Here is a 27,042-nt window from a genome sequence, read left to right on the forward strand (position 1 = left end):
ACAACAAGCTTTTTATGTCCAATCTTATCTGGGCTTTGAAAACACTATCATAAGAGCACTACGCAGATACCATGGTCATTAGAAAAGAAGTGTTCAAACAGACTGAAGCCAAATCTGAGGGTAAAGTTTTCCATCATAGATTTTGCTGACTTTCATCAACAAAACAAATAATCCACGAAGACAGATTCACTTTGACATTTTAAAAGTCAAAAGGTGGATTAAAGATGAGTTAAATTTGAGTGTATCTCAACGTTAAAAACAACACAAATCCGCCCCTGGGAAAACTGGGAGGATACAATAAAGGCATATCAGCGTGGGGTTGCGCGCCTGCGCGCCTGCGCGCTCCCGTTTCAATGTGTGGAAGTTTGCCTGCAAGTTGAGGAAGACAAGAGACTGCCGCGAGTGGAGCCGCACAAGTCTCAGGGATAACGAAGGAATAGCAAAAGAACATCTCGGGAGTGAGTATTCATCAAAGTTTGCTGTGAGGTTACCTGGGAAATTATTGTTTTCATCTCACAGAGGAAGTCCGGCCGTTACCGGCAGGTAAGTGAATTAATGTGATTGGAGCCAGATTAAGAATAACGCGACAATTACTATAACTATATTTTGCCATATTTATATTAAGAATAAATTCCCTTAAATGGGAGTTTTAGCGAAATATATCAAGGAATAACTCTTAGGTTCTTAAAAACTTCGCCACAAACAAATATTAAACACCCTGAAATAGCGCGTTCAATTTAATTTAATAAATAAACGCACGGTTTTCTGCGCTTTTAGTAGCTTGACAGCTCACTTTCCGGCAAGTTTTCATTCTCTTTACAAGTAAGAGTAATGACATCAAATGTTTGAAGGTTTCCTGAGCTGATGGAGGCTGAGAGATCGCCGCTTTTACGCAGCGCGCTCCTGCGGCGCCCCGTGGAACCAACAGCCGAGCGCGTCCCCGATCTGTCCCCCCGACATGATTCATGCATGATTCAGGGCTGCGAGAGGGGACTAGAGGAGGGCGTGTTTGGTGCAAATGTGAAGCCGTGTAGTGATTAAAGAGTCTTCCTTTAACCAGACTCCTGCAGCCGCTGACTCACCCTCCAACACATTACTAATCCTGTTTAAAACTTGCTCCTGCAAGTGTGCTCGAACCCGTTTTTTCAGATCATACCCTCCCATAACGAGGAGGGAATATTTAAAGCTGTGAAGGCTGCAGAGCCTTTTATTCTCACCTTTGTGGTTAGCAGTGCGTCTTGCCGTGCCCTATAGTATTTTAACGTTTTCTAATTAGAAGGAAAAACGGCGCGGTGGAGGTGTGCGCGCATGCAGCAAAGGTGAAACTGAACAGGACAGGACAAGCTGTTCAAACAGCCCACATGAGGAGAGGAACCCATCTTGCCCAACTGGTACTTTCCCCCTAAAAAAAAAAATTCCTTGAACTTCAACAGAAAGTAGAACCAGAGGTTAGATGTTGACTTGTTGGATCAGTCAAAGCACTTAAGTAAATGTAATCAGAAGAGAATTGAGGCCAAGTGTCAGTCAGGGTCATGTGACTGAGGCTGATTAATTATTTGGTGTTGCAAAACGTTTTGCTTTCTTTGAATTATGTTTGACATACTTTCTCTTGCTTTCAGGATGGACGTATAGACCTTTTGTGTTGCACAGTCCAGCGTGAACTGGAAGACGCCACCGGCTGACCGAGCAGAGCCTGTTGACCCGCCGTCACCTCCTCTTTTCAAACATCACACAGCCTCTATGCACATCAATGTGACTGTGGCCATCAAGGAATCTTGTGCCTTTCATGGAACGCCGCCTGCCCGTACCGACGCTGTGGAAGTGACGGCCATGGATTCACACGTGGCACAGGTCACTCCACCACCGTCTCCCCTGGCACCACCGCCTCCTCCGCCCCCGCCTCCCCCGCCCCCACCTCCACCCGCATCTTCCTCCTTATCTCTGAGCCGTTCCGCGAGTGTCAGTAAGAGCCGCCTGAGGAAGCTCAACTGGGAGCGTATCCCTAAAGAGAAGGTGGAGGGGAGAAAGAGCGTGTGGAGCGGGGCGGGCCCGGGGGACGATGAGTTCCCCATAGACCTCCACTCTCTGGATGAGCTGTTCAGTCAGAAGGACAGTAAGCCTCAGGACAGAACCGGCACCTTAAGACGGCAGTCTACACTGCTGCGCAGCAGATCCCCACAAAATAGTGCAGAAGAGGTCAGTTCATTGACATAGCAGGGATAGTTTTGTGTTTGTTCTCATGCCCTTACATGAATTCTTCACCTCTTTTCAGATCTCCCTATTGGACTCCAAACGCAGTATGAACATTGGAATATTTCTACGCCAGTTCAAGATGTAAGCCTCTGAAATCTTTGCTAAAACTAATCAACGGTGTGTGACATCAAAGTCAACCAACTGTTCTGAATCCTTTAAAGATTCAAGGAGTTGCCATTTTCGATTTTGAAGGAAGTAACAAATTGTTGTCCTTTGACCTCGGGAGCCCTATTGTGTGGACTTTGCATTTTATCCCTTTGCGTGCATTGGTGTTCTGGGTCCAAAAGCATCTTTGAGGTCATTAGAGGTGACTTTATCTTGCTCATATATAAAAGATGAATGGATGAAAGTAGATATTTCCAAGAGGTGCAGGATGTTCATGTAAAATGTCTTTGTGGATGAGATGAGATACCAATTACCAATACATTACTGTAATTAAGTAGTATTTTGTTTAATTATGTAATTTTACCTAGACTTAAATACAATTTACATCATGTAATCTACGCATGTCGCTGCTTTAAAAATCATAACTCACTACTGAGCACTAAAAGGAGTGGGATTACCATCAAGTCTTGTAATCTGTCTATTATAGCCAACAACTTTATGCTTTAAGACCATTGTTCCATTGAGAAATGTGCTTTGAACATTCTACTGGTAATATTATATTGACAATGCACTTAAATACGTTGAAAACTAAAACATTGAATAGCTTCAGAGAAAAGTACATTTATTCAAGTGTTGTTAACAACAGGCCTTTTATTTGTACTCCAAGATTGAGTAATGTAGAGACAAATCAATGATGGTGGCCGCCAGTTTCCACCCTGATTGCATCTACTGCACTTGTAGGCCATCGCTCAAAGTCGCCGTCCGTCAAAACTGAAAGCAGCTTTAAGAGCAGGAAGTAATGGTGCGTACGGCTTTGCCCCAGGGAGCAGTGCCTCACTTGACTTGTGCTGGAGCGTGTGGCCATATGTCAGAAGTGGACATGTGTTTGTGTTAGAAGTGGGAAGTCTGGTGTCATCAGAAGTGAGGGGATGTGTGGTGTCAGGGAGGGGACAGAGTAAAGAGGAGGGTGCACCCTGAGCAGCTGGGCTGGGGGCTTGCTGGAGAGTGGAGGGTAAAATGGCTCAGTATAGCCTTTAGGAGTCAGGGTTGACACCTGCTGATGCCCTTTAACAGTGTCTAATCTTAAAGCTTACCCCCCTGGGAGAAAGACCTCACTGGTGGCTTGTCTTATTTGTGCATCTCCAGAAGCCTGTTTTACATGTTTGTTTGACTTAAAGCTGCACCTCTTGTAATGAAAATGGCTGTTTTATTATCATTGAAGCAAGTTTACATACTGTTTAACACCGGTAAGACAGATGACATGTGCAACATCTGAAAGTGGAAATACATATATACAACTCAATGGGCCAAATATGTTGAATCATGATAGTATTGTGTTTCTATTGCGCTCGACAGACGAGTCTTTCTTTTTTAAACAAGATTTGTCACAACTTGTTGGGGAAGCCTCGATTTGCAAAAAGCTGCCTGCAAACGCAAACATTGGTCTTGTTGCAAGCTTATTTGTCTTTGTGTCCTGAAGACAGACGGGGCTGCAGTTCAAACAAAATCCAGTTTTTGTGACATCTTACCTGTCTCGCCACCAAAGTATGATTTCAGTCTGGTTTTTGTCTTCAGTAGACTTAGTCAGAGCACTGACAAAAAGAGCTTCCGTTTTGAGAGAGAGGTTCTCGGAAAGTTGTTTATTCTGAAGTGGCTTTAGATCCTCTCAAAGGTCGACCTTTAACCGTTGATGTGAAATAATGGCATGTGAATGGTGAGCGATGAATGAGGAGAATTTGTTTGAGAATAAAGGCTACACGCCGTCTTACTTGCACGTGTGATGGCGCGTAAGCGGAGAAGGAAGGGGAGCTGCTGTAATAGAGGACAGATGTGTCACTTGGAGAAAGTAAGTCGGAGGTCAAACTGCCAGTCAGCTCAGTTTCTGGTCTTTCACCTTGACGTTCCGAGAGCCTTCAGATGTCTTCAGTGCACGCCTGCTTTTTATTTGTGCATTGGAATATTCTGTTTTGTTTCGCCAGCTTGGAGTCAATCTCCTCTCCCTCGCTGACGCATTGACTGATAAGAACTGTTAATGTACAGTTTCTCTGAAGGCATTGTTCCTTTTCTGTGCCTGAACAGAACTGCAAGATGATGTTGTACTAACCCTTGTCGGTGTATTCCTGCAGGCCTGCTAAGGCGATAGTGGAGGATATCAGGCAGGGTGCCGGAGGCCGTTACGGTGCAGAAAAGCTGACAGAGCTCTGCAAATTGCTGCCTGACAATGAGGAGGTAAAGTGCATTTTCTTACATACAAGCACAACTGTGTCAAGATCCTCAGTCCTGCCCCTCTTTCATTTGTCATCTGGCTCTGGTTAGAATGATCCAAACTTTGCTGTTACACCATGTTGTATGATGTGGTCTGTTTCCAGAGAAGGATCACACTAAAAGATAATACAATTGACTCTTGATCATATGTGGTTTTTAGCGGTCCTGGTTTGATTTTTCTGTAAAACCTGCTTTTAGGTTTTACTCTGAGTATACTGTATTTTGTCTCGCAGGAGTCTCGTCTGAAGAAGTTCAATGGGGAGCGAAGCTGGCTCGGAGAGCCTGATGTCTTCATGCTTCTGTTAGTGGAAGTGCCCAGGTAACAACCTTTCTCCAGCAAGTAACTGATGGCTTGTCTAGACTGCCGTTTTGTCTCCGCCATTGCTGAAACCTGTCCATTGATCAGTCTGTTCCTCCCTTTCGTACTCCTTCATTAGTTTCCGGCTACGTCTGGATGCCATGATCCTGCAACAAGAGTTTGACCCCGCTGTGACCTCCATGTGTGTGGCAGCCAGATGTCTGAGGGAGGCGGCTCGAGGTAAAGTGACAGCAGGGAGTTGAGTACTCCTCTGCAGTAAAGATCCGTCTGTATGCTGCTCATTGTAAATGCTCTCCTAAGATTAATGTGGTTATGTTGGGACACAGATTAAAAACAAGATTAAGTGTTCAACATAACTTACTAAATCAGAGGGAATCTGCTATCAAATATTTCTTGTGTAAAAGTTTAGTTCAGCAGTATGTTTGAGTGTCGGTTCTCCAGAGAAAAGTTGCTGAGTCACTTCAGTGCCTTGATGTCGACTCCATTCATATTCATTATTGCAACCTTGAGGCACAATATTGAGTCTCCTCCTTTTACTCTCCTAGAACTGCTGAGCTGTCCAGAACTACACTCCATACTTCGTTTGGTGCTGAAAGCAGGGAACTATATGAATGCTGTGAGTGCTTTTTTGTTGTTGTTGTGTATTTCCTCCCGTCTTTCTTCATTATGAAAAAGCAGAATCTGTCCTTTTATCCATCCACAATGCACCAGTGGTCCGGGTGTGTTTCCGGCGACGTCACTCTGACTGTGCACCTGGGTTTTTGAATTGCTGTTTGTTTGGAGTTGTCAGATGTTGCATGTGTGTATGTTATTCTGAACCTGTGCATGGGTTTTCAGGGTGGATATGCAGGGAACGCTGCCGGTTTTCGGATCTCGTCACTTCTCAAACTGGCTGATACCAAAGCAAACAAGCCGGGCATGAATCTGCTGCATTTTGTTGCCATGGTAAGACATTTTTAACCAGACTGCTCCACAGAGCGTATGATTTTATCACCATTAGCAAATGAAGTGTAGCTTCTTGTGAAACAATGGCTGAATAATCATTTTTGTTTGTCGCCGCAGGAAGCTGTGAAAAAGGACCAGAGTTTACTGTCGTTTCCCAGCCAACTAGGCCACGTCGGCTCAGCCTCAAGGTCATTGTCCTCCCAAAACTGGGATCTCTTCTGATCATAACATGATTGACCATGACGGAATATGCACCCCTGATGAATAAAAACAAAACCTCCAAACAGTCCGCTGAAGTGACAGTATTTTGGATTAGACTGAGGAAATTGCTCAGTCACTGGGTTTTGACAAAACTGATGCTATAAGGCAATGTAAAAGGTGATGACAGGGGCGGTTTGCACTATTACTTTGCTAGAGTATCTCTATACATCCAATTTCTGGTCCATGTCACAGTGGTCTTCAAGTGCATTCATTTATTACCTATTTTTGTAGATAGAAACTATCTGTACATGTGCTGTTTCTGCTCAATTCTTACAGAAATGATATGTATGATTTCTTCTACTCTGCAGGTTATGTGAGGAGTCGGTCCTGGATGACTTATCCAAGTTAAAAAGCAGAGTGATTTCCCTGAAGAAAAACATCAAAACTGAGGCAGAGATTCAGAAGCATATACACACTTTTTTAGAGGTATGCAACATATTGATTTTAATGCACTTTAGCACTGAGAGTATTTTCACTCATGGGAATTAACATATCCATGACAAGCAGATTTCAAAATTGTCCTTTTCGTGTGTGTGCAGATGGCAGAGGAGCGTCTGAAGGAGGCAGATGATGAGGTAGAGGGTATGAGGATGTCGAGTCAGGCACTAGTGGAGTTCTTCTGTGAAGATGACAGCGCTTTTCAACTAGAGGAGGCTTGTAAAGTCTTCCATATGTTTTGCCTTCGCTTTCAAAGAGCTGTCCAGGTAAACACTGACCTACAAAATTGTTGCCCTACAGACATTAAATACATACATTACTAACCTTTGCTATACAGTAAACTGAGAGGGACTAAATGTTGTTGCATCCCTTTCATTGCAGGAAAATGAAGAGCGAGAGCTGAAGGAGCAGAAGCGCCTGGAACGTCAGCGTGAAATTGGAGAGAAGCGTCGCTCTTTGGCTGTGTGTACGGGGCTGGAGCTGAGCCTCAGCCTCGCCAAGGAACCTCACAGTCAGGAGAATCAAGATGAGCTGGAGAAACTACTAGAGAAGAATTTGACCCGCACTTGGAGTCGTCGTAGCTTGAGAAGCTTTGATTCCCGCAGATATACTCACCACTTCCAAAATGATGGCCAACTCCACAGTCCATCCACACTCAGGACGTTCCCTGAGTTGGGCAGCAGCCCGACATCAACAAGTTGTCACTCAAACAGCTCCTCTGACCACGAGACCACCGCTGTGCTTTGCAGCTCCCCAGAGACTGATGGCACATATTCCCCCACTGACCACAAAGCGGTTTCTGGCAGAGGAAACAGGAACCAACATGGCCTAGCAACAAACACGAGACTGAGACTGGAAACCGCTCAAGACTCGCTCAGTGCAAAAATCAATCCTTCTAAGCAAGAAAGTCATCTCGCAGTAAAGCATCACGGACCTGAAAGGATTCCTCATATGCTGGTACGTCAGTCAAAGGCAAAGGAATCTGAAAATGACGATGTTTTTTCACATGAACATGCTATTTTGGGAAACGGTTCCCTTACAAACTCTGCTGCTCTAAATGCCAATACAACATCTAAGTGTGTCAAAAATCTGCCTTCCACTTCCAGAACCAAGTTTGGCCTCAATGTTACAGATAGTGATTGTTCTCAGACTAAATCTGATGACTCGTGTGTCAGAGAGGCCACACAGCAGCCTGCTCATGAAGGTAGAATACGTTCTCACGGTGACAGGCCGAGGCTGTTGAGATATCAGAGATCTGAGTCCAAATCACTATTGTCTGTAAATGTATCTGGTAAAGACAAATCACATTCTCAATCAAGAGATGCGCCTTCCCACAAAACAAGTCCTGCAATGCTTTCGCCTGATGGAGGTTTGACAAAACAGGCAGCTCCGGATGTGGTATCCACACCTGTGGAGGAGAACTGGAAGCCCTCCAGTCTACCAGAGTTAAGCCAGGCAGAGCCAGAAGTCTCTGACTTGCCGTGTCCTGAGGGCGAGATGGCAAGACCCTACTCCCGTGTAGGCGAAACACTGGAGTGCCACACACTGGTGAAAGGCCTACGATCCTATGATACATTGTCGCCCCCCCACCCAAGACCTGCGCCAAGCCTCTGCTCCAAATGGAGGAAGGAGAGGGAGGGTGACCCTCGAGAAGGGATGACAGCAGGGTCTCCCACATCAAAGGATGAGTCTCGGAGCATGAAGACCCCTGTGCGCAGTGGGATTGGGGCCAAGAGGGTACTTGTGTCACGTGCAGGTCCTTCCAATAGTACTGCCATCCCCAGGGTGCGCTCTAAAACTGAGCCTACAACTGGAGCTCCGACACCTACCAACCCCCCGCCTCCTACCAGGCTGTCTAATCCTCGCGGCAAATCAATGCGCTCATCTCCTGTGACCCGGCCAGCAGTTGTTCAGACAGAGGTGAAAGGAAGCAGCAGCACACTGGAGAGAGCACCAAGCGAGCGGCAGCCTCAAAGAAAGGCCACGTCGTCCCGCAGGACTTCAGATGGCTGTGCACCTGAGAAGGTCTCTGGCAGCACTAAGCCAGCATTCATCAGAGGCAGCCCGCTCCGTGTGTCCAAGCGGGTCGCCCCGATTTCTGAGACACAGGTACCATCCCAGCCTGGCACTGCCAACAGCCCGTCATCGGCCACAGCCAAGACCATACGCACTACAGTCACATCAGCAGTTCGAAGTAAAAACACCAAGACGGCAAGCACAGGCTCCTCTCCTGTTGGCTCAAAGATCCCGACAGCTTCACGAATACCTGGTCCCAAAATGCCTCGAGCTACTGCAACACCACCACTGTGGAAGTGATGGAAGTAAACACTGGAAAGCTTACTCAAACTTTCCACGTCTTTATGGATTTAAGCCTGATGTATACATGCATTTTCATGCAGAGTATGAATCATTCTCTTACCCTTTCACTCAACTTTAGCTCATATAAATTCCCTTTATATGAAATTCATACATAGGTTTGAGCATATATGTAAAAGAAGCTACCCTGGGAGCATTACTCTTATGTGTCACTCAATAGCAGGATAGTGCTTCCCCTCCAATCTACCTCTTTTCACACCCATTCATGTCCTTTGCAGGCAATTGGACAGCACAAGAAGACACGTCTTACAGTAACCATTCCCATGTAGACCGGCTTAACACCCTATTCACATTTAATGAAGCGCTACCAGGTGAACTCTACTCAGTGCCTAGTGTGTACAAGGATGCTTCAAAAGAATTTTAAGTTGGTAAAGCGCTTCTGTCTCTGTAGCGTGGAAAAATGGGAGTTTATTTTATTTTAGGAACCTGTCCAAATGTTGTGAATACTGTGACCCCTCTAAGCGATCATTGTGTTCTCAAACTTGGCTGTCGCTCTGTCTGAACTGAACTTGGTACAATATTGAACTGCTTATCTTGTGGTTGAGAGGCCCCATTGTCCTGATGCACTTTACAAACTGAAGAAGGGGGCTGCACGGAGATGGCTACTGTAATTTTTGTTGTCTATTTTATATCAAAAAGATTTTATAAGTTTATTGAATAGCATTGTTGTTATTCACTGTATTATGTTGATTTGTAAATAGGAATAAAAACAATGATCCTACATGGTGGTGTTGACTGTCTGAGAAATAGGCCGCTCACTTAGGATGAATGTCATGTGTGTACTTTAGTTTGAGGGCTTTCACTTTCAAGTTCCAAACTTGCCATATCAACAGTTGTCTTTCTTGTCACCCTCATTTTTCTCTCCCGCCTCGTCCGAACTCCTCCTCGCTGCATCTCTTCAACCCCAATGCTGTCAGTGGCAGTTGTCATGGGAATGCTACAGGCGTCCCGGGGAATCTCCTGGCAGAATGGTAGGGTGCAAGGGGCTGCAGTGGAGGGTGACTGCGGGTGTAGGGTCTCAGTGGGAATTCTCTCTTTATAGGTCGCAGTGACGCCAGAACCTCTTGGGAAAGGCAATAAACTGGTGCCTCTTTGTGTTCTTGAGTGTCCGGTTGTTGGTCAGCTCTGGCCTTTTAACCTGCCTCAGTGTATAGAGGTGAGATCATCAACAGGTCTCCAAGGGTGCAGGAAAGAGTAGTCAAAAGTGATTCCTCTTTTAACCGTCTGCGTGTGTACCACATTGATCCGAAAGCACTGGGTGAGTGAGAAGAATGACTTGTCTGAAGGTGAATCAGTGATGTATGAGCTTTGAGAGCTGTGCTGACAAGATGAAGACCAAAAGACAGGGCAAGGGATTGTTTATGGCTTGTTTGTATGTGGGATATGTATGCAGACGGTGGAACACTGCAATTCAAAGGCAAGAATGTAGGGAGGTCAAGAGACTGGATGAAATCGCAGCAGATTTTGTGTGCCTCATAAGGGTGGTTGAATGTCCTGCATTGGAATCGGGTCATTTTCAATTTATGAGGGTTAGTGACCTCTAAAAATTCTGACAAAAAAGTGATGTAGAGCAACATTGGGGCTGCATGGTGGTAGGGAAGTTACCACTCTCTCCTCATAGTGAAAAGCCTGTGGGTTTTCGTGTAGAGTTTGCATGTCCTCGTATGTGGACAGTACAAAAACAGTACAAAAATGTGCAATCAGCTCAAAGTGCACTGTCAACATTTAAAAAGACATTTCACGATCAAAAAACAATCAATGCCACATAAAATTCTTTAGGGCAAAATAATAATATTAATATAATAAAATTTTGGAAATAAAGGTGATAAATTAAAACAAGACGAGAAAGGCATACAAAGAAGTAAATGCTTTATTTAGATAAAAACAATAGAACAGGCTAAATCTGTTGTTTAACAGAAGGCCTGAATAAATAGTAATGTTTTAAGGCCTCAGTTAAAAGAAGAATGTGTGAGCAGTCTTCAGGTGTCCAAGACGTTTGTTACGTAGGTGAGGAGCATAGTGACGAAAAGCTTCTTCACCTTGTTTCTTCTGACTGTGGCAACACTTAGTAAAACTCTTCCTGAGGGGGTCTGGAGGTTTCATATTCTACAAGTAAATCTGAGATGTATTTAGTTCCAAAATCATTCAAAGCTTTAAGACAAGAAGTAAGATTTTGATGTTGATCTTTTGACACACAGGCAGCCAGTATTGATATTGATGCTAAGGTGTGATTTGCTCCATCCTCTTTGTGTTGGTGAGGACTCTGGCTGCAGCGTTCTGGATGAGCTGCAGCTGTCTTGTTTTTTTACTGAGACCTGTAAACACACCGTTGAATTAATCCAGCTTACTGAAAACAAATGCATGAACAAGTTTCTCTAAATCTTGTTCAGTCAGAAATTCTTTAATTCTTGCACTATCTTTCTGATAGTAGTAAGCTGATTTTGTTATTGTGTTAATGTGGTTCTTAAATTTCAGGTCTGAGTCCAGAATTAAAACCAGATTTCTGGCTTGATTTGTTGTCTTGAGTGACATGGAGTCGAGATAAGCGCTGACCTTTAACCTTTCCTTTTTGGGGCCCAAAAACAATTACCCTTGTTTTCTTTGGGTTAAGTTATAACAAGTTCTGATGAATCCAGTCATTGATTCTATTTATGCACTTACTCAGCAAGTAAAAGGGGCCGTGGTCATTCACTGTCACTGATACATAGAGCTCTGCGTCATTTGCATTATTATGCTACGAGATGTTGTAATGTTCTGAGTCAGAGCAAGAAGGTAGATGTTAAATCAAAGAGGCCCAAGGACGGAGCTTTGAGGAACCCCACAAGTGATTTTCATGTTCTCAGATTCATAATTACCTATTGACCAGAACAATCCCTACTTCACAAGTAAGATTGAAACCAATTTAATGCAGTGCCAGAAATGCCAAGTCTGTCAAGCACTATGGCATGGTCAACTATGTCGAAAGCAGTACAAAGATCCAGTAACAGTAAAATGGAAGCTCTAGATGTGTCACTGCTCACTTAAATATAAATAAACACTTTGCGAATAATGACACCAATCATTGTTGAAGATTTAAAGCATTTTAACATATATAAAAACTAGTTTTTCTGTTCAAAAGAAACTATAGCTGAAGTATTATAATAATAATAATAATAATAATAATAATAATAATAATAATAATAATAATAATAACAATTGGTAGAGTCTCTCCATCTATCGTTCTATCTGAAACTAGAACAATAGGAGGGAAACAGAGCGGCGTAACAGCGTCATCTCGTGGCACCTAAACATTATCACTGAATGAACTACAACTCCCAGGGTGCACTACGTCCGTACGCGGATCTTTACGTAAGGGCCAGCTCCCCGGATGCGGCTGTGATTGAACTATACGAGGCAAAAAGAGATCGAAACCCAAGTGGCGGTAAGTTCCAAAATCCTTCAAATTACACCCCTACGGACAGCGATCACTGCTAATGTGTACATCCGCGTGTGCCAGCACGTTCGGGGTAACTTCTGCGATGTTATCCGGTCTCGGACGTGTGTTTTTGGTGAGCGATGGGTGAATAAATTCCCAGCTTGTTTGCTAACGAGCTAGCTCGTTAGCCGCTCAACGCGCTATTTCCTTAGCCGGATGCTAGTGAGCCAGTGAGGGGAACGCCTAGTGTTATAAAGTGAACAACGAGAAATAACATAACACGGGAAAAGAAGGCACCGGTGATTCACGCATTGCCCTTTGTTCAAGGATGGGATCACCGACACAGCTCGACGGTAAACGGCGGGGATCGGAGCACACCCATCTGACGGGGATAAACGTCGAGGAGCTAAGGCGTTTAGCTTGTCCGCTAACTAGTTGGGAAGATGTGATAACTAATCCCAGAGTTTCAGGGTGGCAAGATTTGTTTTTACAATAGTGAGAGAAGTGATTTTTAGATGCGTGTCTCGACAGCGAAACGTTTACCTCCACACCGGAGAAAGATAAACCTCGGATCCAACATGACGCTCGAAGCTGCTCGCAGTCAAAACAAACTACAGAAAGTTTCAAATAAACTACGGAAATAAGTAAAAGTCAGCCAGAACTGCACTGTTGAGTTGAAGTCTTCCCTCAAAAAGTGTTGCAGTTCTTGGATCATGAAGGATCGTTTGCATTCAAGACGAGAGAACTTTTAAGAGCATGTATACATAGAAAAAGAAATACTTTTCAATCAAGCATGAAATTTATATTATATTATATTACAATAGTAATGGCTGGTATCAAAGACATCTAATAATAATTTCAGCATCTCTGGTCTTAAACAAAAACTTTAACAGTATGCATAAGATGTTTAAGATTTTAAAAAAATATTTTCAGGAATGTGTGGTAATTAAAACCAGTGAATGTTTTACCTTGGGGTTTTTTTTACCTGCTACGTATTGACTGCACATTTTATGTTGCCAAAGAAAATGTTGTTTTTGCGTAATTTGGTCAAACAGCAATGTATAATGGAGTACAAGAGTCATCCAGCATGAATATATACTTTATACATGTACAAGTCACAGGAGGCTTTTCTCGCAAATCCCAAGTGAAACCCTGGATGAGATACAAATCCCCCCCATCAAGACGGACAGTCACAAACAGCGTCACACTTACAACTTTAGAGTCACCACTCTCCATAAAAAGAACATAAGCGGCAATCCTGACTAAAAAGCTGTTTATCACACAGATTTTTGCGAGTCTGTTAGTCAGATCTTTATTGTTACTGAAGGTCACACCTGAGTTACATATCCAGCAGTTCATTCTTTTGGTTTTCTCTTTTCCCCTCTTTCATCAGGTGCTGCAGGCCAAGTGGTCGTAGGCAGGATGCAGACCATAAAGTGTGTGGTGGTGGGCGATGGGGCAGTGGGTAAAACCTGCCTACTGATCTCTTATACAACCAATGCCTTCCCCGAAGAGTACATCCCCACAGTGTTCGACAACTACAGTGCACAGATGAGTGTCGATGGCCGCATCGTCAGCCTCAACTTGTGGGATACGGCGGGCCAGGAGGAGTACGACCGCCTGCGCACCCTCTCCTATCCTCAGACCAACGTTTTCATCATATGCTTTTCCATCGGCAGCCCTTCCTCCCACGCCAATGTCCGACACAAGTGGCACCCCGAGGTGTCTCACCACTGCCCCAACGTGCCCATCCTGCTGGTTGGCACCAAGAGAGACCTGAGAGGCGATGCAGAAACGGTGAAGAAGCTAAAGGAGCAAGGTTTGGCCCCGACCACCCAGCAGCAAGGCAACGCCCTGGCCAAGCAGATCGGGGCGGTTAAGTACATGGAGTGTTCTGCTCTGCTGCAGGATGGTGTCCGGGAGGTGTTCGCCGAAGCTGTCAGGGCAGTGTTGTATCCAGTCACAAAAAAGAATCCCAAGAAGTGTGTGCTCTTGTAATGAAAAGTTCCCAGGTTTGGACTGCGGGGAGGGATGATGGAGATCTACAGATGCAGAGGAAGGTCGAGGAAGAAAGGTCGCCACTCAGCTGCCTCTGTACCACAAACGGCAGTTTCCAGCTCTCCTTCAACTCCGCTGATTCTTATTCATCTCTCGGAGGATCTCACTGTCATCATCACCAAAGTGACTATGCCTTAACGAGGGCGACGGACCGCATCTCCTCTACTCCTCTTGCATTTTAACTTTTGATATTTACACCTTTCCAATTTTACGCCTGTTGTAGATTTATAGCTTCTCTGCTTTGCCTTATAAAATACCGATCGTGGTTTCCACAAGCCATAGTAACATCCAAATCAACCAACCGAGCTACCCTGTTTGACTGGAGAGAAGAGACCTGCCTTCCTTCAGGTGGAGAACTAATGACTACCTCATATTCTCACCAAGGTCGCATCTCGCGGGTCCCAAGCAGCGACGCCATCGAACTGCTGCGACTCGCTCTTTAGATGCAACGAACAGCCGAGTGGAAGGTGAACTAGTTTTAATTTCAAGCAGCTTGAGTCCAGGCAAGGTGCGATGAACTCCTGGACAAATGCCAGTAACACCCCCCGTTAACCAAAATGCACAGATTAAAAGGCTCCCAAGATGCAATTTCCCCCGTGCTCAGTGTGGCATGTTGGAGCTGTCTGGCGGGCTGCGCTTCCAGCCTCCACCGCGCTCCCACCGCCCCCGCGTGGAGGAGCCAGCAGACCTTTTGAAGATAAACCGGTCCCATTAAAAGCAGCCGACCATTTGCCCTCTTCAGTAATGGAGGAGCAGGTGTCGTAAAGCCAAATTAACCCACAACAGGTACAAGGCCTCCGGAGCCGACGCAGTCGAGAGATTATGCTTTAATTCTCTGTCTGCGCCTCAGCCCCGGAGACTCGCGCAGAGTGCCATCACAAACATGCCTAAGAATTTCTTTGTGACATGAGGGAGTTAAGGAGACTATTTGTTTAATTATAGTGAATTTACTCTGTAAATGTATTTTAAATTTTTTTTTTTTTTAAACCTACAAGTGCGGTTATGGCCAAAGTTGAATATATTTTTTTGTAATAGCCTATGTTATTTGATCAGTAATTTGTATGTGTGCCGCTATACTCAGATTTGATAGACCACAACTTCATAACACTTCACATTTGATTGCATTATTGTCTTACGTTTAAGGTCAGCAGACTTTGACCACTGGATCATAATTCAGTGTAGCGATAAAACCAGAATATGTTTTAACTGGCTTATGCTCTGGTATTGTCTTGGTTAGGTGAACGAAGCGGAGCCGAAGTTGCCTTCGTTAACAATGTAACAGCGGTTTATGTACAATAAGAAAGTAGCCTCTTATTTGGTCAGGTGCCTTATCTAAACCAAAGACGTTTTAGGTGCCGGTGCAGCCAAGTTTTATCTTTTGTAACGTTCGAGATGCTCTCTGCCTCACTTCCTGCCAGTAAATACACACTTCTTGCAGCCTTTTATTTTATTTTATTTTTTTAAAGTGTATGTGTGCGATTGTGAGACTCAGATGCTAAACTGACATCTTGTGCTGCGAGTGTGCGTTTGTGACGCGGAGCACCGGTGGCCCACAGCTCTTAAGAGATTGTGGTTTACATCCCAGGCGCTGCACAGTGCAGTGAGGGCGAGACAAGCACAACTTGCACACTCGGCAATAAGCTGCTTCACATCTGAAGATTTTTTTAATCATGCGATTTTTATCAGTAACAGCCAGGTTGCTAATTTGTGCTCGTGGCTTTCAGCAATAACAGAAACTTTTAGGTGGGGGGGGGGACTGATGAATTTCATTCGAGTGCAGTCTGTAATAAGTCTGCCGACACCGTGGCCTGTGTGGAGTCGAGAACAACTGATGTGCAACACAAGCGGGGGTTTATTTTGTGTGACTGATGCGGTTTTTGAGATCTGCTAAAAGATGTGAACACTTTCCAGATCAGCGTGTGGAGGGTTGAATGTAAGTGCACAACACGTAAAAATGTGGTTGTTGTTTTTTTTTCTTTTCTTTTCTTTTTTTTTTTTAAAAGTCTTTCTCACATGTCCCAATTTCACCCGGATAATGCTGTTAAAGTGGAACATACACCTGTGGGCCCTCCGTCTGTGTCCTGGAGCTGTATGCTGCCGTGTGTGCGCGTGGTACTACGCTTTTACACTGGGAACTTGATTTGTGTAGAAATCTGTTTGTAATTTTATAAATAACAAAAGCATATTTGTATAAATGAACTAACAGTGAGATGATTTTAAATTATGCCAAATAAAATGGTGGTTAAACCCAGATGTTAGATTCTTTTTTTTTAATGTTTTTATTCTCACGCCCCTCTGGTTGAATGACCTTGATTACGGCCCGTAATCGTGAAAACAATGCCAGTAAGGTCATGCAGAGGTTCTGTGTGTGACAGCGTTGCAAAACATTTCTTTTTTCAGCCCCGCCAGCCACTCTCTGAGTTTCGGTGATGTGGTTTCCTCTTCACATGCTGATGCTATTCAATTCCCAGGTCCAAACACTAGATGGACACAGACCTCTAGTGCAGACTCGTGTTACCAAGAATGAAATCCATTCTTCAAGCCTGCTTTTTTTTTTTTTTTCTCCCCCCCCCCCCCCCCCCCCCCCTCCTCTGTACATTTGGAGTTAATGGTCTATAGCAGGACAGCTTTTTAAGGCCATCATTCAACTTAGCAGACACCAACAAGTTCTGTAAGTTCCAGGCGCTTTAAAAAAAACTCAACGCGCTGCTTTGCTCTGAAAAATTCCTTTGACCTTTATGGTCGGCGGCTCCGACAAATGACAGATGTGTAAGAACTCCGCCATTGGCTCATTACAGCATCACTGCAGCAACACCGAGAAGCCATTTCCTGTGCGGTTCGTCTCCGAGTGTCTTATGGCGAGGACGGTGCTGAACGCACGTTCACACAGGTCGTAAAAGTTTGGTTACAGCATACAGATTTATTGTAATAAACAATGGCGCTGTGGAGTGTGTCAGCTGAGTAAGATGACGGCACGAGCCTGGTTGTTTCTGCAGATTGTTAATTAAGGTGGATCCTTATTTAGTTGAGCGACATAAAATGAGTTTGACGTGTGTATCATTTATATTTCAATTGTCTCAACATATACTTAACCGGACCTCCTTAATTTTTTATTTTTTTTGGGGGGGGGGGGGGTTAGCTGATTAGGATTCTGGCCCAGCTATTTATAAGTGAAGGAGCAGGTGGGCTTTGTTATTTTCACAAGTTTTTAAGTGCTTCAAAGCTGGCTTAAAAATGAACCAAAGCTGGTGTCAGAGCTAGAAGAGCTGAAGACTAACCCTTCAGAGGTGAAGTAACCAGTTATTGTAGCCTAAGATTTTTCAGGGTTTAACCCAGTTATAATATTATTGGTTTTTAATCACAACCAAATGTTTAAAAAAAAAAAAAAAAAAAGTTAAGGGTCGTTATATGTTATGTGAGAAGTACAACCTCATAGTTACGTATCGCTGCGCTCATAACTTCCTTTAAGCTTCTCATTCATCTGTTTTCCAGGTGACACCATTACAGGACATTGTGAGGCTGAAATATGAACCGGAGTCGTAAAAACTTTACTTGTTATAGTGACATGTACATACTCATGAATGGTTTGATTTAGTTTCATATCTTTAGTTCGAACAGGAAATGAAAAAAAAAAAAAAAACACTGAAATGAATAAAGACAAATGTAGAAAGAACAACTGAATCTGTCTTTGACACGTGCCAAGTCTGAATTTATATGATCGAAAAAGGAGTAGGAAGAAGTATAAACCTATGTCTAGTATTTATGCATCTGTATCAATAATTTATGAGTGAAACAATACGTTGTTTTGTTTTCTATATTATAGCGTACATCAGACACATAATACATTTGAATTATGCACAACAGTGTTTTCATCTGTCAGGACATTCATACAGAGATCAATACTTCCATGATTTTCTACAATAGTTACTGTATTTTTACCAATTCAACAGAATCCACAAAACAAATCCTCATAGTCATTATTAAATACTGTACCTCACAAGAATCAATTAAATATATCTGTCGGGCACTTCATGAATCTTTATTGAACCATAACCTCCCTCCCTTTCACAAAGCATTTTTCTGAATATTACCTTGTTCTTTGATTTACACAGTAATTGAATAGTTTTGAACTCCACAAAGGCAATGAATTTCAGAGTTTTTGAATTGTAAAAATAGTGGATTTGTGTTTTAATGAAAACCAACATTGTGAACAATTCTTATTGATTTTTTTTTTTTGCAAAATAAAAAGTCTTCGTAATGAGCTGGCATTCCTGTTTCACCATTATGTCCACACAGTGGGTTTAAAAAGGTAAAACCAGAAAGTTATAAAGGATGAAGGGTGATTATTGATGTAACACGTCTTTGGATTTGACTGCGATGCTTCTGGATAGTTGGTTTTGGGCATGTTTCATTCGAGGTTTTCAACATTTGTCATCAATTTTTACACCGAGAAATTTGATTTGATTCACCCTCCATATCTACTCTATCTGTACCGTTTATCTTATTAATTGTTCTACATCATGATTTTTATTTTGCATAGATATAATGATAACCACACGATTTAATGATAACTATAATATAATTTAATAACATTGAGCTGTTTAATCGTATTTAACTGGAAGGCAACAAGTGTTTTCATAGCTGATTTAAAGAGCAGAAAAAATTTTGCTCAGTTCCCTTGGCCCCTGGGTACTGCGTTTGCTTCATTGTGTTGATACTTTATTGATCAGAAATTCTGTGGCTCAAGCAGGAAAAAACAAGCAAGCTATGGACACACAATAACTAACACGTGGTACCCATTTGAAATATGCAAGAAAGTAAAAATACGCCAAAACACCCATAAAATAAACAGCAATAAACAGTTTAATTCTAGCAGGCAGTAAATACTTACAGACCGTTAAAAAAAATGCACAAATTAATTTATGTAGTAAGTGACACAAAACCATAAATGTAGTTTGGGAAAAATCTCTGAGCAAACGGCAGAAGAATTAGCTTCCTCTAGATGACAAAACATGAAAATATAAATTCTATGATATGAATATTACATCCTATATAACGTATATAATCTTACGGTCTGTAATAATGAAGTTATTTTGAAAGGAGTCCTTCATCTTTACGTTTTACGCAATGATGTGGAGACCTCCTTCTCATTCTCGCAACATATATTCTTAAACTAATCACACCTGAGGACATATTTGCACCTTTGTGATCGTTCAAAATATTTGTTTGCCTCTCCTGCAGAGATCGATGTCGATGTGATTTTATCCTTTTCCGTGGCGACAGATCAGGAAGCGTTTGAAAACATTTGCTTCACAGAAGCATGTTTATGTTGTGTCCAGAGGGAGACCTGTGTATCTGCTTCACTGTGTTGCTTCAACCTCTGCACAGTACACACAGTACTTTATCTCTATGATAGAAGTTTGGATGTGCAGTGGCGACATTATGGGGAAAACATAACACACAGCAGCAATAAAACTGCAGAAACACATAGCGTTTAATGTAAGCGCCTGTTTCCACAATGTATTGTCCAGGGCAGAGTTTTACCCACTCTTATACTGCAACCTGTTAGTAAGGCATTCCTGGATCAAGCACCGTGCACCAGAATGAATGTGCTCTGGCGAACCAGAGCTGAATGAGTGCTCAGTTTGCCCTAAACGGAGTGGAGATGGGTTTTCATGCTGCGTGGACGGACAGGAAAACCACGTATTTCAACGCAGAAGCAGGAGGTGAGGCTCTTCGCTCTAGTTCCACCTCTGAATGTTTGATAGAAATGTGCTGCCGAGGGAAGGCCGGCCAACAGATATCCTTTCGGTGAATCATCAGTGTGGAGTGAGTGGGAGTGATGGCCCCCGCCGGGACCTTGATCTCGGCTCTGTCTATCGGCCCTCGATCTCCCTTGTTCCTCTCCTCCCGCACACTGTACGTTTGATGATGTCCTCGGCGAAGCCAGAAAGGCCAGCCAGCACTATTCAGCCAAAGAAGTGGGGAGATTCCTCTTTTTCTCCTTGTCTAAAGATGAAAAAGCAAAAGGCCTTGATCTAATAGGCAGCCCGCAGCGAGAGAGAGACTGAGAAAGCTGCAGTTCTGCATTCAAATCAAACTGTTCCAGCAGAAGGAGAGGGGAAATGAGATTGCAAAGGAACACAGAGGGGAGTGAAGGCCGGTGGCTGTGTTCGCAACAAAATAGGACTGAGAGAGCAGTGAGAAGGAGTGTGGTGCTGTGACTGTTATGGAAAGACAGCAAATGGGCATAAATAACGATTGGGAGTAGGGGGAACCGGGGGAACGGTTCTGAATGTGAATTAAAGCTGTAGGAGAAATGACTGATGGAGAAGTAGAGGAGGATGGTAGCCTAAACGTTTTCACCACCCTCGGGTCATGTGAATTAATTGGCTGGGGCACAATGATAGTTTCACATTTGAGAGGGGGACTGAAATTCACTTATTTTCAGACAGATTGACACCACTGTCATGTCCGTCTGTTAAACACAAGGCTGGCGCTCGCAGCTATTTTCCCATAAAGAAGAGCAATAGAATAAAAATATCTATAAAGCCGGTGTGAAAAGTAACTAAGCTCGCCTGTGTGCACTGCTGAGCAATGAGAAGAAAGAATGTGAAGAATCCTGGAAACATGAAGGACAAATAATAATTCCCACCTGAGAAGAAGTATCTGTTTTCCTGGAGCGTATGCAGGGAAGCAGCTGAGAGTTGAAAATCAGACTTTAAATAATGACTGATTTACATACAGTGACAGGATTAAGACATCCAAATTCTGTTTTCCAACTTACGAAGAAGTTACTAATGAACCTAGTTTTTCGGGGGGGGAGGGGGGGGGGGGGGTCCATATAACTAAAGAATAGTCAGAACACTTTATGTGAAGGTTAGGACAATTCTAGGAGCCATTCCCCACTCTGTTGAAGTGTCCTTAAGCAAGACATCACACTTTAAATTGCTCACAATGGAGGCTGAGCATCTTGCATGGCAGCTGTCCCTATCAGCGTTTGTACGGCAGAACGTTAACCAGTGTAAAACACCTTGAGACCACCACAGTAGTGAAAAAATGTGCTATATAAGTTAAGTCCGTTCACCGATACCAAGCTCAGCTTACTGTCCATTTCTACCAACCGTTGACAAAAGTGCTACTGAAATTCACACCTGAATGTCAGCAAGGAAGCAAATAAATACATTTTTACAATAATGCTGCACTGTTTCTTTAAATGTGCAATTTATTTAAAAAAAATTATTTCATCAGTGTTCCTCACTGCACAGAGATAAACTGGAACCGGCCCAAATGAAGGCCTGCAGGCACTGAACCATTCCGAGATTATAAAGAAGGGAAGCGAACAGAGGAGCAGAACAGAGGGAAGAAAAGAACAGACACCCAGGTCTACTCAAGAATTAATTATGTTGGTTTGAAGCTGGGAGGTTGAAATCTGCTGCCGTGATTGTGAATCACTGAAGTAACAGCCTGGGAACAAAAAGTCCTCCAGTGCCCTCCTCACTTTCTCGCTGCTCGAATTCTTCTTCCGAGAGCCTCCGAAAAAAACAAACCAAAAATATTTAACTGGGTCTTAATAGATGCTCCGTGTTAAGGTGGCTGCCCGTCGTCGACGTGCAGTTCCTATTAATCCAGCAGCGCCCGTTCACATGCTGTCATTCACTGATGTTTTTATCACCACGGAGGGAGGAGGCCAGATGGCAAAAGTTGCCAGAGCAAGTCAACTCTGACAGCATTCGGAGGCACGCTCACACCACCACAGGGCTGGAGGGATGAAGTGAGGAAAAGAGGGGTGTGTGTGTGTGTGTGTGTGTGTGGGGGGGGGGGGTTGTTGTGGAACGTGCTGCGGTTGGATGTAAGTGAACGCAATCAGTGAGCTGAGTTGGAGCTTTGCAGCTCTTCTGTAGACTGGATGTTGCAGACGATGTTCACAGCGAGCCTTTTGCCCTGCCCAATTACCAGACCTATCTTTGGTTTCACGCTCTATCTGAGCTGTCACAACATTCAAATGACGAGGCACAATGAAAGCAAACATAGTGGAGTCCAAGCAAGCCACACTTCCACCACCATTCTATCCCCCCCCCCCCCCCCCCCCCCCCTTTCTGTCCTCTGTGTGCCTTTGCTGTGTTTTGCGATGAGCACCAGTGTCAGATATCCCCAGGATCTGTCAACAAGAGAGCTGAACCTTTTCACTAACTTGTCAGTTCAGACCACGAGCAAAAGGTCACTTGGCAGCACTGGCTGTCTGAACCGAACCCAACGCTGCCAAGTCTAAGTGCTTCACATCTTATCCAAACAGCAGGCAGACACTCTTCCTGTCTGCAGTCCCGCTCTCGCTTCATCGCCATGGCGAGTATTTCGGCCATTAAGAGCGAGTTGATGGGAGGGCAGACAGAACATCCTGTGCCACTTTGCTTTCTCCCCTCGTGCAGCGCCGCGCCTTCTTTGATCTCGCCGGTCTTAGAGGAGCAGATTTTACCGTTCTGCTCACATCTAAGTAGATTGTGTGACTTAACCAGGTGGAAAATACTTTCTAGAGGAGCTTTTTTTTCCTTCCAACTTTAACATTTACTTTTTTCACCCCCTGCGGACACACGCAATCTCTTTTGGCTGCCGATTTCCAGTCCTTAAAACACCCATTTATTGTTCACTCTGTGGCTTTGTTGAATTTTTCATCATAGTGTTCACGGCTACGACAATCACACTGTTACAGCACTTTCAAGTGCTATAAGCTGCGAAGGAAAGAGTTTTACAGTCGAAGCGTTAATCCAATTGTCTTTAGTCCCATGTGAAGAAAAGGGGATTGGGTTAACTGTGTGTGTGTGTGTGTGTGTGTGTGTGTGTGTGTGTGTGTGTGTGTGTGTGTGTGTGTGTGTGTGTGTGTGTGTGTGTGTGTGTGTGTGTGTGTGTGTGTGTGTGTGTGTGTGTGTGTGTGTGTGTGTGTGTGTGAAATGTTTATGGATTACTGGGAGGTTAGCCTCTGCAGTTGAGCCTCCTCTGCACTGGGAACATGTCACTGGCACGGACACTGTTGCACTTGGCCCTCGATACGTAAACATCTCCGTCTGTGCGGAGGCGACATTTCCAGCTAAAAAGGCCAATGAAACATGGCCCGTGGATTTCAAAGACTGCTTCCCTTCAAGGAGAAACATGGCCACTTTAGTGTCACTGCGTTGAGATTCAGTAGTTAGCACTTCATCTGTGACTATCATTAGTGTCTGCTTAAGCTACAATTAGGTAGCCAGTCAAAAGATAATTCAGATAGAAAATACGACTTTCCCAGGGGAGGCAGCTTCTCTCAAATTGAGCAAGGAGAAACAGGTTTTTTCTTTCTTTTTCCCTGATCCTCACTCCCTTGCCCTATCTCCCTCTGCTCTTATCTCTTTGTTTCTGTCTTTGATGGATCCACAGAGAAATGTGTGCATTTACTGCTGGCTCTATTCAGTGTTTTTCTTTCTTGTCCTGATTTTTATATATTTTTTTTAACTTGGAAACCCAAAGGATCCAAACATACTTGGATGGATATTTTTATCCTCCTTATTAAAATTGGGCTTTGGTTTTGAAAAGCTGGAAGAATAATGGACTACACAATCGTCCAAAAACCGAAAAGTACTTGGAAAACAGAAATGAACACTTGCAGTGAGAGCTGGTGGCAAACATCTGCGGATTGAACCTTTTGGAAAGAAACCGTCCATCCAACTCAGTGGAGGCTGAGAGTACTAACCGCCACGCCACCTTTGAGGTTAATTGGTCTCCATTGAAAATCAATTTAAAGTTTGAATTGAATGACAAAATTCGGTCCTCATTTGGCCTAAGAACACAATACTATAAAAAAGTCAAGCATTATGACAGGGGTAGTAATTAAATGACAATCGCTGAGTCAAGTGGGATTTTAAGTATTGACAAAAGCAATACGTCAAGCAGCATGTTGCCTCACCTACATCTCTGTCTGAAATGCCACTGTGTTGTGTTTAAGCATAAACTATGAAAAACAGCCCCGGCTTACAAACAGCGGTGTCCACGCATATTTATGAGCCTAATATACTAAAACAGAACTCTTGGCAGCTGCGCATCTCTATATAGATTAAAAAAAAATAAAAAAATAGTTAAAGAATATGAATTATGAGCTATATTTCAGTTTTTTTCCAATACCAGAAACCAAAATGTGAAACCTCGCTCTAATCTGGATATATTATTCATTCATATGTCTTTTCTTGTGGTTGTTTATTTCAAACTGTTATGCTTTAAATGTCCACGCATGCCTTTGAAGTTTCTGTGTGGTCTGAAGATTGCACAAGCATATGGGGAGTTGCAATCCTGGAAATTTCAGAAAGATGCTTTGCAGTGGTTCATTCGATAAATATGCAGAAACATACAGAAAATATCAACTATTTCGGTGCTACCTCCGTACAAATGTGACTGGAATCAACTGAAGAAACGTGTGCTTGAGGTTTTTGTGATCGTGAATGAAGCTGTATAGACAGTGACTCCTTGAATGCTTCAATGGATGGTTTGCTTTTATTATAGCTGATGTACCGAGACTGACAGCTTTTTCTGTGACCATGGAAACGGTGAATTAGTCTGTTCACAGGCTACAGCAATGTGCAGGCTGACACTTAAACGCTCACATCCTGACGAGCGTATTCGAAGAGAAGAGGACGTGAGGAAGCAGACAGACAGAGGAATGAAACCACTTCACATGTTGACATTTTCCCGTACATATTGATTCTTTTCCGAGAAACAGGATGCAGGGTTACATGGGATGCTGCCTTCTTGAGGTATAAAACACATTTGACTTGAACTCTTTGCCTCTCATCTTAAGTCTATCTGATGTCTGGTCGGCTCAGTGTGAGAGAGAGAGAGAGAGAGAGATGTCTCCTCCAGATGTGGTTGCAGCAGCTTAGTGGTATGCACTGAGGTTCTTCTGACGGCTCGGGAAGCAAGCTGTGTGCAGTAATTGAAGCTGGCTCCCCTTGGGGTTCTGCACTAATCGCTAATAAAGTATACTCCCCCCCCCCGCCACTACTGCCCAGCAGAGTGTGTTTGACCCTGGTGTGCCTTCTCTGTGTGGCCCCATAATGAAGGTCAGTCTGATTACATACACCCAATGACAAACACAGTGTTCACTAAACTAAATCAAACATGTGCAATCATGGAACAAGCGTTTTCTCTAAAACACATGCAAAATACACTCGGTGTTCACTGTAATTACAGTAAGGAGTCATGCATGAAATATTCAAGCGAGCTCAAACACAGACTTGGCTTTTGTGCATGCGTCAGTGCACACAGATGCCCATGTAGACGTAAGGTCAACCACATATTTCCTCTCTCAACATTTCTGCAAGGCTCTCTAGGGTCAGGGGTTTTTGTCCCCCCCACCCCACCCCACACACACACACATTTTTAATTTCACAGCTGAAGAGAGGAGACACCTCTGTCTATTTGGCACAAAGCACATTGGTAAATGAACAAGATTTGTACTGAATAATACATCTCGTGAGAATCCCCGACGCCCACAGCTCTGAGCTGGATGTACACGTAAAAAGAAGATCAAGAGGAGAATCTATTAGGGGTGTTTAAGTCGATTTCATACCCTGTACAACATGGGCACCGTGACCTCTGCTCTCACATGCTTTACAAAGCATTACTGATGTTTTTATATTTACAGATTGTTGTGCTTTTGATGCCAGCTGCACTGGATTTTGATGGTAGCAAGTTGATGGAGAAACACAGCTGGGAAAAAAAAGATTGTTGCTATGATATTTTCAGGTTTTAAAACTTGATGACATACAATGGATGGATGGATGGATCAATGGATGGATGGATGGATGGATCAATGGATGGATGGATGGATGGACGAATGGATGGATGGATGGATGGATGGACGGACGGACGGACGGACGGACGGACAGATGGACGGATGGATGGATGGATGGACGGATGGATCGAAAGGAAGGATGGCCTAAAAATGTATTTTCTATGATGATCCATTTGTGGAAAAAGAACCACAAACTTTGGGAAGGAGTTCATCTCAAAGTTTATTATGTGTATAGAGCTGTTGTAGTTCCCTGAAGGGCAAACCTCCAAGGAAATGCGAATGACCTTGTTTAATTTTCACCACAGACGTCCCAGTGGGTTTCCGGGGAACACAATCTTGAAATGAGTTTGAACTCCCAGCGTCCCACTGTGTTTGTATGCTGTGTTTAAAAATGAGCAATTGCTCAGCACCGTTATGTTTTACTTTAATCAACCTGCAGAGTCCATTATGTCCTGGTCTCTATCAGACGTCCCCTCTCTGACAGGGATGACGATAATTATACGCTCAGCGCTAATTCTGTCCGATACCAAAATAGGATTTGTGATTCAGTAGAGCCCACGCAGTGCACGCACATAAACACACACTCTTGAAATGTCCGGCACGTAAACAACCATACGCACACCTCGAGTAATCAACTCTGATGGAACACAATTAAGATCCATTTCCATCAGATTTTGTTTTCGACTGCTGATTTAAAAAGAAATTGGGATTTATTGGGGGTACAGCGTTATAAAAGCTGGTATTTAGAGTGCGGTCAAATGAAAGACTGAGCTGTGCTTGTGAGGCAACAGC

General features: G+C 43.6%; 2 protein-coding genes across 3 annotated transcripts; both read left to right on the forward strand.

The window, feature by feature from the left end:
* Window positions 1–348: 348 nt before the first annotated feature.
* Window positions 349–9,683, forward strand: fhdc2 (FH2 domain containing 2). 2 transcript variants are annotated; one of them, XM_080466243.1, is made up of 12 exons: window positions 349–458; window positions 1,620–2,196; window positions 2,273–2,334; window positions 4,485–4,587; window positions 4,857–4,942; window positions 5,061–5,161; window positions 5,488–5,558; window positions 5,780–5,887; window positions 6,005–6,075; window positions 6,457–6,574; window positions 6,688–6,852; window positions 6,968–9,683. In XM_080466243.1, the coding sequence occupies exons 2-12, from the start codon at window positions 1,741–1,743 to the stop codon at window positions 8,900–8,902; spliced, it is 3,276 nt and encodes a 1,091-aa protein (XP_080322369.1). In that variant the 5' UTR covers window positions 349–458; window positions 1,620–1,740; the 3' UTR covers window positions 8,903–9,683. The 2 variants fall into 2 exon arrangements, with proteins under 2 accessions (XP_080322369.1, XP_080322368.1); XM_080466242.1 differs by having other exon boundaries at window positions 368–543.
* Window positions 9,684–12,330: 2,647 nt separating this feature from the next.
* rhogd (ras homolog gene family, member Gd) lies at window positions 12,331–16,686 on the forward strand. Its single transcript, XM_080465415.1, has 2 exons — window positions 12,331–12,383; window positions 13,771–16,686. Exon 2 carries the CDS (start codon window positions 13,800–13,802, stop codon window positions 14,373–14,375), a length of 576 nt encoding a protein of 191 aa, XP_080321541.1. The 5' UTR covers window positions 12,331–12,383; window positions 13,771–13,799; the 3' UTR covers window positions 14,376–16,686.
* The last annotated feature ends 10,356 nt before the right edge of the window (window positions 16,687–27,042 follow it).

The sequence above is a fragment of the Lipophrys pholis genome (genome assembly GCF_963383615.2).
Source record: "Lipophrys pholis genome assembly, chromosome: 6".
In the NCBI taxonomy this organism is placed as follows: domain Eukaryota; kingdom Metazoa; phylum Chordata; class Actinopteri; order Blenniiformes; family Blenniidae; genus Lipophrys; species Lipophrys pholis.

Excerpts from the sequence above, each read along its gene's own strand:
- fhdc2 (XM_080466243.1), top strand. The coding sequence starts at position 1,741 with ATGCACATCAATGTGACTGTGGCCATCAAGGAATCTTGTGCCTTTCAT. Across the intron at positions 2,335-4,484 it reads TTTCTACGCCAGTTCAAGAT|GCCTGCTAAGGCGATAGTGG; the intron begins GTAAGCCTCTGA and ends GTATTCCTGCAG. Across the intron at positions 5,559-5,779 it reads CAGGGAACTATATGAATGCT|GGTGGATATGCAGGGAACGC; the intron begins GTGAGTGCTTTT and ends ATGGGTTTTCAG.
- rhogd (XM_080465415.1), top strand. The coding sequence starts at position 13,800 with ATGCAGACCATAAAGTGTGTGGTGGTGGGCGATGGGGCAGTGGGTAAA.